This window comes from Natator depressus, chromosome 12 (genome assembly GCF_965152275.1).
Source record: "Natator depressus isolate rNatDep1 chromosome 12, rNatDep2.hap1, whole genome shotgun sequence".
NCBI classification, from domain to species: domain Eukaryota; kingdom Metazoa; phylum Chordata; order Testudines; family Cheloniidae; genus Natator; species Natator depressus.
The window spans coordinates 32,810,739-32,823,069 of NC_134245.1; the positions used below are offsets into that span (position 1 = coordinate 32,810,739).

General features: G+C 41.8%; 1 protein-coding gene across 1 annotated transcript in view; it reads right to left on the minus strand.

Annotated features, from left to right (window-relative positions):
• PKD1L3 (polycystin 1 like 3, transient receptor potential channel interacting) overlaps positions 1–12,331 on the minus strand; it is a 70,496-nt gene continuing 58,165 nt past the window's right edge. Inside the window, exons 35-43 of the mRNA XM_074969180.1 lie at positions 12,110–12,295; positions 10,732–11,059; positions 8,756–8,889; positions 8,508–8,635; positions 7,732–7,892; positions 6,327–6,537; positions 4,489–4,590; positions 1,044–1,175; positions 1–126 (exon numbers count right to left, since the gene is read on the minus strand). Of these exons, the coding sequence (XP_074825281.1) occupies positions 1–126; positions 1,044–1,175; positions 4,489–4,590; positions 6,327–6,537; positions 7,732–7,892; positions 8,508–8,635; positions 8,756–8,889; positions 10,732–11,059; positions 12,110–12,295 (1,508 nt within the window). The remainder of the gene's footprint in view (positions 127–1,043; positions 1,176–4,488; positions 4,591–6,326; positions 6,538–7,731; positions 7,893–8,507; positions 8,636–8,755; positions 8,890–10,731; positions 11,060–12,109; positions 12,296–12,331) is intronic.

Genomic DNA, 12,331 nt, shown 5'->3' on the forward strand with positions numbered 1-12,331 from the left:
TCAGGTGCTAGCAGCTTCTTTCAGTTGCTCAACATTGGTCGGCTTCTCTTCCTTTTTGTATTTAATCCCAAGGAAACTGAAAATTTTCATCAGCATTAGATCAACAATCTCTTCCTCTTCTGAAGCCTAAAAAAATGACAAAAATAAAGCCCCATGCTGTTGCAGCTGTGTATGGATTGTTAGTTTAAACAAATGGAGTGAAGTCCTGGCTCCATGGATATAAATGGCAAACTACCATTGGCTTCAATTGAGCCAAGATTACGCATAGAGAATGTAAATACTGTAGGTAGAACAGACATGGATTCAGGTGGATGAGGCAGAATATCACCATCACTTCAGAAAAAAAAAACAACAACAATACCTCAGCATGTTGCAACATGCTGGGTGAAAATCTGGCTCCACTCAAGTCTATGGGAGTTTTGCCATTGACTTCAGTGGGGTCAGAAATGTATCAGCTAGCTGTACACCAGACAGTTCCCACAGATACATGCGTTGCATACTTGCATCTAGTGCTTACATTAACAATCTGTTCTGTTTTCCATTCCCTTGGTTTTATATACAATACAACAGATTCATCAAGGGCTTCATGTATAGTATCAAAGAGGATTTCATATCACAGTATCAATATCTTAAAAGGAAGCTTTGCCGTGGACTTCAGTGAATTTCAACCTTTATGCTAGATTTGGTGTGGGTGCATATGATAGAAATTACAGATAAAACTAAGATTAATGCACAAAAAGTAGGTAGCTAGATGCTTACCTGACTTGTGTGCACAAGTTGTTTTGAGAGTGTATATATTTCTATTAATAAAATTTAGGCTGACTTAGAAAATTTAGTTCTGTGAGTTGAAAAGAGCAGTGTAACTTTATAAAAGCTAAAATGTGTTTAATTGGAGTAGATTGTGAGCTCTTAAAAGCAGGGACTGTGTCCTCATCAGTGTTTGTACAGGGCCTAGCACAGTAGGATATCCAAATCCAGATTAAGGCCTCTGTGTGCTACTGTAATTTAAATATTAAATAATAAAACAGTTTAGATGAACATACCTGATAATGTTTCTGTTCCTCACTAAAAGCAACCAGAATCACTGAAATGAACAGATTGAGCACCACAAATGTCATGAAAATGATACAGGATCCAATTAAAAAGGAGCCCAAAATTGGATTATAGTCCAAGACCTGGAGAATAAATAAAATAAGGCATTATGTTTTTTATTATAGCAGAAAAAGGTTGGAAGCAGGGTCAACTTAAAACCTTGAAGAGGGCATCCAAGTTGTTGATAGAGTATACAATATGTATCTTCTCTCTCCAGGAGTGATTTTCATGCCATGATGCACTATACATCAGAGTTGATAGAACATGCTTTTATGCATGTGATGCATCCATATGTATTATGGGCCATGCTTTCTTTTATTTTTTAAATGTTTGTGTGCGAATTTAGTGATCATGAAGGTGTCAGTTTGACAGACCTGGAGACCAAAGGCTTCTGCTTATCCCTAGAACAGTGGTTCCCAAACTTGTTCCGCCGTTTGTGCAGGGAAAGCCCCTGGTGGGCCGGGCCAGTTTGTTTACCTGCAGTGTCTGCAGGTTCGGCCGATCGCGGCTGCCAGTGGCCGCGGTTCGCTGCTCCAGGCCAATGGGGGCTGCTGGAAGCGGCGGCCAGTATGTCCCTTGGCCCACACCGCTTCCAGCAGCTCCCATTGGCCTGGAGCAGCGAACCGCGGCCACTGGCAGCCACCATCGGCCAAACCTGCGGACGCAGCAGGTAAACAAGCCGGCCCGGCCCGGCAGGGGCTTTCCCTGCACAAGCGGCAGAACAAGTTTGGGAACCACTGCCTTAGAACAAAATAGCACAGGCAGTGCAATCTTCACCATGCATTCCTGAGTCTGCTCCTGCAGTGAAAGGACAGGTCAGCCCCCATATGTATTCAGTCATGGGCCTCTTTGCTGAGGTTAATTATGGTGATGTGGACACTTGTCAAACCGAGCCTGTAGTGAAACCCACCAAACTCATTTAATCAGAGCTACAAAATAGGAGTCAGTTAGCAACAATTTTTCATATGTAGCAACCTGGGTGGGATTTGAACCTAAGACCAAGATGTGAAACACCTTTCTAGCCCATTGCCAGTCCTCTGAACCATCCAGTCTCCTGCTGGACTAGTTTTTCAAATAGTCCACAAAAATGCACAAGAAAAGCATGGGCTTTTGCATGTATTGTTATAAATTACTGTATCCACAAGTTTAACTCCTTTTGAAAATGTGCTTCCTTATGTGAAAGAGACTTGTTTTTTTCCTTTTAGGCTGAGGGACATCTGCAAACACTTACTACTGGGATTCATGCTTACAATTCTTCAATGAGATTTCTCACAGTGGCAAATATAACACATGGTGGTAACTGTTTGCAGGCTTGCGCAAATATTTATTGATTGACAAATGTTTCATACAAGGACAGGATGGTGTGCACAAGATAACTATATCAAAGGTGAAGAGTCACAGAGATTAGCAGCACACAAACAAGTTTTAAAGCTATAATATGACTACAAGGTAACCTTCAGTACCAAATGAAAAGAAGCCCACGTGTGATGAAAGATGACAAAGAGGAACTAATTTAATCCACAAAAGAATTGGCTTAAAAAAGCTGTAACATGGAAGAATTTTTCTTGGGAAGTCAGGAATAAATAAAACGTTATTAAAAATCCAGACATTACATTTGCCCCTTATTCTGCAAACACAACTCCCCTTGGAGAGCAGAAGGTGTATGTATGTAGCTTCCCCAAGAGGATGGTTGGTCTGTGTTTCAGGGGTGCATATAGACTATTGATAGTAATGTCTGTTGTCTAGATGAACCATACAATAATTTGTATTGGCTAGCAGGGAAGGAGGCTATTTAAAACCTGAGTACATTTCTTAGTGAAGGGTTCAAGAGGGTTTAAATGAAATGGAGAATAGGGTATGAAATATATTGCACCCTAGTCTCTCTTTCTTGGCTTGATGAGAAAGTGCTCCCAGATATAAAGCAGGCAGTTGAGCTTTTAAAATCAGACTCATGTCTAACACTAATCTAAAGTCTCCCTGTTTGCTTAGAGCATTAAGCTCTTCTCCCTTTACGGCATCAAATATTAAATGTTTTCTTAAAAATGAAGAAGTGTTATCTGTAATACTCGGATTTGAGTTCAGCAGGACAGAACTCGAGATTGTCATGAGCAATGTTCTTCCTTTGAGTTTCTTCTAGAAAGGGAAAACATTCAAATACAGCTGTGTTAATTTCTCAAAATAGTTTCATCGTGCCCCACTGAGTTATTTATCTGCTTTTCTGCAGTTGTGAATACATTTCAGAGCTGGCACTTTTTCTTCGCAAATGAGATCATCTGTTGTTTATAAGAAACCCCACTGCTGCTGAAATTTCTACAGGAAATTAGCTACATAAGACATTCACTTAGTCATTAAAAAACCATGAGTCCCACTCTCTTGACTCCACTAAACTGTGTACTACTTTCACAGAGTAACTGTGTATTCTTATTGCTATTTCCCCATCCCGCTCCAGCTCCTCACTATTGTCTTGTTTTCCCCTTGTTAGGTCGTGCCTCAGCTATCTTGTAATCTCTGTTGGACAGGGATAAGCACCTACCACCACACATTTTGGTGGGGATAGAAATAATAGTAATCATGGGTGCTGCTGTAAGATTCTGATCTGGCTTTTTGTACCCTTACTTCCCCAAATTCTGGAACTGCTCAGGTCTGATTTGGGTTCAGATCTACTTTTATGAATTTGTATTAAAATTAATAGTTAAAGTGTTGTTTTTTAAATACAACCTTTTAGGAGGTTAGGTTTTTCTGTTTTTACACCTGTACATTTCTAGAAGTCTGCTGTCTGCAGTGGCTGCTGTCATTTTGCGGAGCAGAGCAAATGTAGCATGTTACAGACAAAACACACACTGTGCTCTCCCTCCTGGAGCCTTTACTGTACTTTTTTTCTTTCATGTTTCATTTTCTTTAATTTAAAATAAATCACTCTGAAACCACATGGCTGCTCTTTATAGTCCTGATCCACCTCCCATTCAACTCAATGGAGAGACTCTCGTTGACTTGAATTGGAGCTGGATTGAGCCCTAAGTATAGAAAACCATAACATGATTTTGTGGTTCGGTTTTTCATTTTATTTGTCTGCAAATAAAAACAACTTAGTTAGACTGACAGCTCTGTGGGACAGGAACTATATTTTTTTGTGCTGTGTTTGTACAAAAGATGGTCATCTCCTAGGTCAGTGATGGGCAACCTGCGGCCCACAGGCTGCACGTGGCCTGTCAGGGTAATCCGCTGGCGGGCCGTCAGACAGTTTGTTTACATTTGCACAGCTACCCACAGCTCCCAGTGGGAGCCGCGGGAAGCAGCGCGGGCCACAGGAACGTGCAGGCTGCAGGTTGCCCACCACTGTCCTAGGTGCTACCACAATACAAGTAATAATAAGTCTCTGAAGGGTAGATCTGGTACCTCCTCATAGTTGAAGATTCCCAGCTGAAGGCTGACCATTGTCTCTGCTGAATCAAAGAGGGTTTTGTAAGAGTTCAGCTTCCAGCCAAATATCAAATTTGTCTGCAAAGGAAAGAAGGCAGATCTTGCGTCATAATCACACCGGTTTGTTGTCCATTTAGTTCACAACTTTTATGTTCACAGAAAGTTGTCCTGGTCTGACATCAAAGTTACATGGAGCAGGCAAGAACCTAGGATCTGAGAGTTACTTCTCCTTCATGACAGGGACTTGGGTCATGATGCACATGCAAACTAATGGGCCCATCAGACAAGTCATCTTACTCAGTTCCTGACTTTCTCTATGTCAATAACAGGAGTCTTTGCAAGGGAGATGATGTGGGAACCAGCTTTTGGGGTTTAGTTCAGCAGCAAGGAAGCACGTGGTGGATGGCCATAACCGCAATAAAATATCTTGCATCCATACATAACCTGATTTATCAGTGATGCTGAGCACCTGCAGCTCCTATTAGCTTCAAGTGGCCTTGTGAGTGCTCAGCACTTCTCAATATCAGATCAATGGTGCCTTTCTTCTTGAAAGATCTCAAAGTATTCTACAAACTATATACATAAATCACTTCACCTATCACTGAAATGCAGTCACCTCTGTGGTGTTTAATACAGAGCAATACTAAAGAGCACTGTAGGGAAGGAAGTGAATAATACTGTTTAGTTATGTCTCTCCGATTAATTTAGTTGTTAATGAACAAAGATTGCAAACTCTTAGGGGATAAGGACCACATCTTCCTCTGCCTGTGCAGTACCGAGTGCATTTTGGATGCTACCGTAGTATAAATAGAAAATAATGTAAGGGAAGATGAAAATAGTGGTTTGGCTTGCAGGAGATTTATTTATTTTACAATAGTACCCAACCTACACTGGGCCTTACCGCGCTGGGTGTTCACACACTTAGTAAAAGGGGGTCTCAGTTTGAAGAACTTACCGTGTAAGTAGACAAGAGTGAGAAACTGGACCTGTTATCTCCAGTCTACAGATGAGGAACTGAGGCACAGAGGGATTAGCTAACTTTGCCAAGGCCACACAGGAAGTCTGTGGCAGAGCTGGGAATTGAACCCTGGTCCGAGTTCCAGTTCAGTGCTTTATCCTTCTTTGAGATTACTGTTTTGATCTGATTTATTGCTATTTTGGAAAAGTTCTAATTACTACCTAAACTTTTCAGTGACAGATTGAACATATTTGTTCTATATCCCACCTGCTCACTACATGGTAATGTACATACAGTGTTTCAAATAAAACAATAAATACACATAAATAGTTACAGTGCTGTAATTCATTAACCTGACTGAATAAACTTGTATATTTACACAATAATGAACTTTATTCCTGTATAACCAGCAATGGGCAGAAACCCAAAAAATCTTCCCTATGTTTATTTTACATGTTCCAGACCATATCATATCTGGTGCTGTCAGTCAATCACTCTCCCCTGTTTGGTTGTCCTGTAAGATCTTTGCCCACTAAGTATATTTTTGTACTCTGCTCTTTGACACATATACACCATGCACAGGAAATCTCTGTTTTTTTTATCATCTTGTTTGTTTATTGAACTTCATTTCAGTTTGCAAAAGGGCAGACAAGTGGATATTTTAACTTGCCACTCATATATGCTGGAGAGTGGATCCTTCTGCAGCATATTGCAGCCATCAAACTGCTCACCTAAGATCTAGGTGGACAGCTTTATTTCATTTTACATTTCAGAGCCACACTGTTTTCACTATTCAGAAATTATTCATTTTATCTGCAGCTAGCAGATTGCAAACAGGAACCACAAAGATACTCACAGCAATGGAATAGGCAAGGAACATGATTAAAATAACAGTGATGAATCCAGAGATGTCACCCCAAGCCCTCCTCAAGGTGGAGGTGATCATGTTTAGTTTAGGGTTGAGCCTCAAGAGATGCCACAATTTCACAGTAGAGAGAAGCACCAGGAAAGCAATTAGGTAGCCAAGAGCTGCATCAGCTGTTGCTGTTTCATTGAAACTTACACACCTATGAGAAAAGAAGATTAATAAACAATGCATGAAAAACTTTCAGAACATTTCTGTGCACTGTGATTAATGAGCATGCTGGTAGCACTGGTCAGTCAGGGTTTGTCTTCACTGCAAAGTTAATTCAGGTTCTTACTAACATGTTGCTCCTAACTCCCCTCCCATCCCATCCTCACACAAGAGTCTCTTGTGCATGGTGATGCTTTACATCTGAGCTGGCTGGCCTATCTGCAGTATAGACTAAAGCCTGAGTACTTCTAATACTCAGTCAGGCCAGATACTCACCAAATCCCGGAGTAACAGGCACCTAATGCAAATGCTTAGAGTTTACTGTTGGGTATTGTAATGGGGTGCATAGACCCTTTCTGGAGATTGACTGGGATGGCATTTACTATCTTGCTCTGAAAAGGACCCCAGTTTCCTCCTAGGTCTGCAGGATAGCAGGGCTGGGCCAGCTGTGGAGAAATAACTAATGCCCTGTAAATGCTATAAGAAGAATATGCTGCAGGAAGTTGGGTAATAAAAATCTAACAGTGAAAGGGGGAGGGGTTTCTAGCAATAGGGCTGGAGCAGGATGGGTTAGGGGGGCATTCTTGGCTGAAGTAAGCCATCCTTCGAAAGCTTGGCTTTGAGAGAAGCCACTTATGTTTGTGTTTTGCTGCTTAAAGGGGCTGCACATTCGTTATGTTTGTTACTCTGTTTTGCAACAGAGCATACCACAAAGGTGTCTAAAATCTGCATGGGCCTGTTGAATTCTTCTCTGTTGTGACTGGTTTGTTATTAATTTCTGTCCTAGGATATTGCTGTGTCTGGCTTTGCTCTGAGCTCTTAAACAGTAGCCATGTACCTACCCAGGTTGGCTGCAGTGAGATGAGGGAAAGGCAGATGATACTAATATACGGCCTGCACCAGCAAGGCCCATCAGTTCCATATACACCATGTTAGGGGAGGTGGTGCTAATGCCTGCTGTCCTTTAGTGTTTCCCCAGGTGAGGTAGCTTTAATTTCTGTCACTGACATAAATCCAAGTCCTAAAATCCTTACACGGATTACATAATACAGCCATACAGATTCACTTCATCTACCAGTGAAATGTAGCTACCTCTGGAGAGCATATATCTCAGGCAGCAGAGGTGCTGGGAAAACAAGGGAGGTACAAGCTAAAGCAGAGAAAGGCAGAGTCATGGAACATTTACTCATCCTTGTGATGCTGATAGTAGCTGATATCGCGTGCCCCCAGGATTGTCCTCTTCACAAACACTGATAGGGTGCTCCAGCTAATCAGTATAATGGCCAGCTCTAGCAGGTTCCACTTGCTGTGGAAATACCTCCATTTCAGAGCCCTCATGAGCTTTCCCTGTGAAAACAGGAGTTTCAGTTCCAACAGCCCTTGGCTAGAATCTCGGCAATATGACTGTATAAAGTGAGCAGGGTAAATCAAATATATAACTGCTATGTTACTCTAACAAACTTTGATTCCATTCATTTCTGCTAAGGCTGCTGATCCAGCCCCCAGCTCTGCCTGGAGCTACAAACAGTTCAGTCCAACATTTGGGATTCAGACGGTCCCCTCTGCACAAGAAGAGATCCCTGCACATCTGCTCAACCAGTTCTTGTGCTGTTCTCTAGTTACCACCTTCTCAGCATGCACTCCAGTCAAGTGAAATCCCCCCTTTCCTTTATTTATTAAAGGTACAGGATCTGATTTAGACCTCACACTGGCAGGGGTGCTGGAACAATTTGTATAGTGGGAGTGCTGAGAGCCATTCAGCCAAACTGTAAACCCTGTATATAATGGAAACCACGTCAAGCCAGGGGGTACTACTGCACCCCCAGCATGCCTACTTCCAGCACCTATGTCAGGAGCAACACCAATGAAGTGGTTTGAATTACACTGATGTAAAACCCTTGTCGTTGAGATCAGAATCGGATCTAGTGACACATGGCAAATGAAGCTTCTGCTGGGTCTTACCTGTGCTACCATGTAGTAGATGACAAATAGGAAATAAATCACTTCTGCTGCAACAACAAAGATGTGCAGACCATCTGTGTAGGGGTAGAGCCGGATGCTCTGCAGTTCTGCATGGGTGAAGAAGGCCCCTGAAAAAGTAAAGCTGTGTTCAGCTCTCTGCTCTTTTGAAAATTCCTCCCTGAGTCTGTTCCTTGTTGTGTACTGCAGTGCAAGAGCTGAAAGTGCTAGAATTGAAAGTGGGCTCTTACCTAATGCGTTTGTTTCAAACATCAGGCTTATAATACAGAACAGGTTCACATTGGCATTGTAGACTGTAAATTCAACAAATACTGCTCTTGTGAAGGTGTCCAGCCAGACGTTGTTGAAGAGATATTGGAGAATTCTGCCAAAGAGTGCACAAAAGAGAGAGTGACTAATCACTTTTGACTCATATTAGAGGTGTGTGGTGTTACATGAGGAGTAGAAGTGTTTGGAAACTATATACAGAAAGTGGGAACAAGAGGCAGGGACTTTCAAAGGACACCTGAAGTATAAGTCCAAACAGGGAGGAATTTCTCTGTCCCTCTATGGACTACACTACACAATTAGTCTAGTGCTTTTACTCTCCTATGAAGCTTCAGGTGTTGGCTAGTACTGAAGCCAAGATACTGGCTGGATCAGTCACCCAGCCTGGCAAGGCAAAAGCTAAGTTCCTATGCAGCTATCTCCAGCAACATCTAATTTACCTGTAGGCAAATAGGTACAACGTGGGTTTCCAACACTGGTGGACACTATTTCCTGGTGGTAATACACAGGGCCCTTATCTGCCAACTTGTCTCCAAGCCTTGGGTCCCAAGGCCTCCATTTTCTGTTATTTCATTCCTAGAAGCAATCTCTGTTGTTATTCACAAACACAGTACTGTAGATTGTTTCCTGTAATGGACAATTCACTCCATCTCTAACTATGGCTAGAGGGTGGATATAATGATTGTATAATGACTCAAGGAGCTTGGCTTGTTTAGCCTAACTAAAAGAAGGTTGAGGGGAGATATGATTGCTCTCTATAAATATATCAGAGGGATAAATACCGGAGAGGGAGAGGAATTATTTAAGCTCAGTACCAATGTGGACACAAGAACAAATGGATATAAACTGGCCACCAGGAAGTTTAGACTTGAAATTAGATGAAGGTTTCTAACCATCAGAGGAGTGAAGTTTTGGAATAGCCTTCCAAGGGAAGCAGTGGGGGCAAAAGATCTATCTAGCTTTAAGATTAAACTCGATAAGTTTATGGAGGAGATGGTATGATGGGATAACATGATTTTGGTAATTAATTGATCTTTAAATATTCATGGTAAATAGGCCTAATGGCCTGTGATGGGATGTTAGATGGGGTGGGATCTGAGTTACCCAGGAAAGAATTTTCTGTAGTATCTGGCTGGTGAATCTTGCCCATATGCTCAGGGTTTAGCTGATCGCCATATTTGGGGTCGGGAAGGAATTTTCCTCCAGGGCAGATTGGAAGAGGCCCTGGAGGTTTTTGCCTTCCTCTGTTGCATGGGGCACAGGTCACTTGCTGGAGGATTCTCTGCTCCTTGAAGTCTTTAAACCACGATTTGAGGACTTCAATAGCTCAGACATAGGTGAGGTTTTTCGCAGGAGTGGGTGGGTGAGATTCTGTGGCCTGCGTTGTGCAGGAGGTCAGACTAGATGATCATAATGGTCCCTTCTGACCTTAGTATCTATGACTCTATGAATCTATGAAGAGCATAAACACTGAGGAGGGAAATGAAAAGCATAGGGTTGACCAAGAAGATCTTACTAAGACGAACATGAGCAGGGGAAGATTAGGCTGAAAGATTAGGCTGAAATATTTCCTAACAATGGCATCCAGTTAAACTATGCAATGATCTGTCAACGGAAGAGGTAGAAAACCTATTGCTTTAGACATTGAAAAGTAGACTAAACCAAATGCTGGAGTGTGCGGAAGAGGGAGTAATGTTGCACTGACTGGGAGGAAGTACTAGGTCTTTTCCAGCTCTAATATTTTTGATTGTTTAGTAATTGCTTGTGTAAATCTGGAATCCATGTGCATGCACATAGTTCTAATCTTAGAAAATCAGGTTATAATCCTGGATTAGATTTTGGTTAATACATGATGTAACACATGGTGACAATAGACATAAAACATGAATCAAATCAAAATCACAACAGTAGCAAAACCCAAATACAATAAAAATGCTACCTGGTTGCATTCTTTGGATCAGTTCCCAAGTGAACCACATATCCTCCTCCCCTATAGATGGCAAGTTTGCCCCACACTGGATGCCCTCTAAGTTTGGACTGGCTCTGATATTTCCATGCAGAAGTCAAGGCAGAGGAGTTATCGAAGGCTGAGATATTCCAGTGTTCCCCATAGTCTGACGTGTCTTCCGCTTGGGGAGAATACGTAGCATGGCATTCTTGGACTGAGCCTTGCAGTTTGGGAGCTATCGGGCAGGTGTTCCCCTTCACTCTCACTTGACGAATTCGGGCACTGCCTACCAACTTGGAGTTGCCATCTGTAATGAAGCCTAAAAGAGTTATGTAAAAGAGTCAGTGTTGACATTATGGCAGGCTCAATAATCACCATAGTCTCAACTCCCATTTATTCCTCACTGAAAGATTTTTTTTGTCTTGTTTATTATTTGATTCTGTTTCTTAAATAAAACAAAACCAATGTGAATTTAATCCGCAAGAAAACAAAGGATTAATTGTCTTGGTTTGAGTCAGGCGTAATGTAATAATAAGAGCTAATTCTTATTTAGAGCTTTTCATCCATAGACGTCAAAGTATTTCACAAGCAGTCAGTATCATTATCCCCATTATAGAGCTGAGGAAGCTGAGGGTCAGAGAGGGGAAGCAACTTGTCTAAGGTCACCCCATAGGCAAGAGCCAGGAATAGACTCTAGAACTCATGAGTCTTGGTCTATTGTATCAAAGTTACCCTACACACAGCTCTGCCAATGCACTTCAATAGCACAGAGACACTTCGGAGCACCAAAAATGGGCTGAATGTATGTTCTGGGATTTGCCCTGATGGGGAGCAGGATGAGAACCCCAATACTTGTATTCATTGGTGACCTAAGCCATGAGCACAGATCTGGAGGAAAAGCTGGTAGTATCACTGCTGCCATCTAGCTGTTTGGCCTTGTTTTAAATGACAGAAGCTCATGGAAAAACCATCAGACATATATTTTAGTACAACACTAGACACAGATTATGTAGTGTTACAATAAGACACAGATCTTGTACATTACATAAAAAAGTTAATTAAAGTATCAGGACAAAATCAACTTGGGGCCATTCTACTGACTTCCATGGAGTTACACCAGAGATGAATTTGGCCCATTGTGTTTAAATGCACAGTCTGAGTTGTATCCATTCAGTTATGCAGATATTGATCAGCTGATAGGGTAATGTACTGGATGACACTAACTTGTGTAAATTATCAGGACACCAGACTTGGACCCTAATGTCCCTCCCCAGAAGCCCAATACACATGGACAAGTTGGGGGCATGCACAAAAGTCAGAGTTTTGAATGCCAAGTCAAACAATGTGAAATCCAGTCAGAACTCTGCACCTTGATATGAGCCATACAACTTGTTGACTAAGGTAGTTCTTGCCCATGTGAAGAAGTCCTGATAAGAGTAGATATCCCGAAACCCATCCGTAAAGCTGCTTTCAATGTGTTTGTTCAGGTAGTAGGAATTGGGATCTCTTTGTCCATAGGCAACCAACAGTAGCATCCATAAAAATCCCAGGTAGGCTGGAAAGAACAGCAAATATGCTTTTAGGTTAGAAT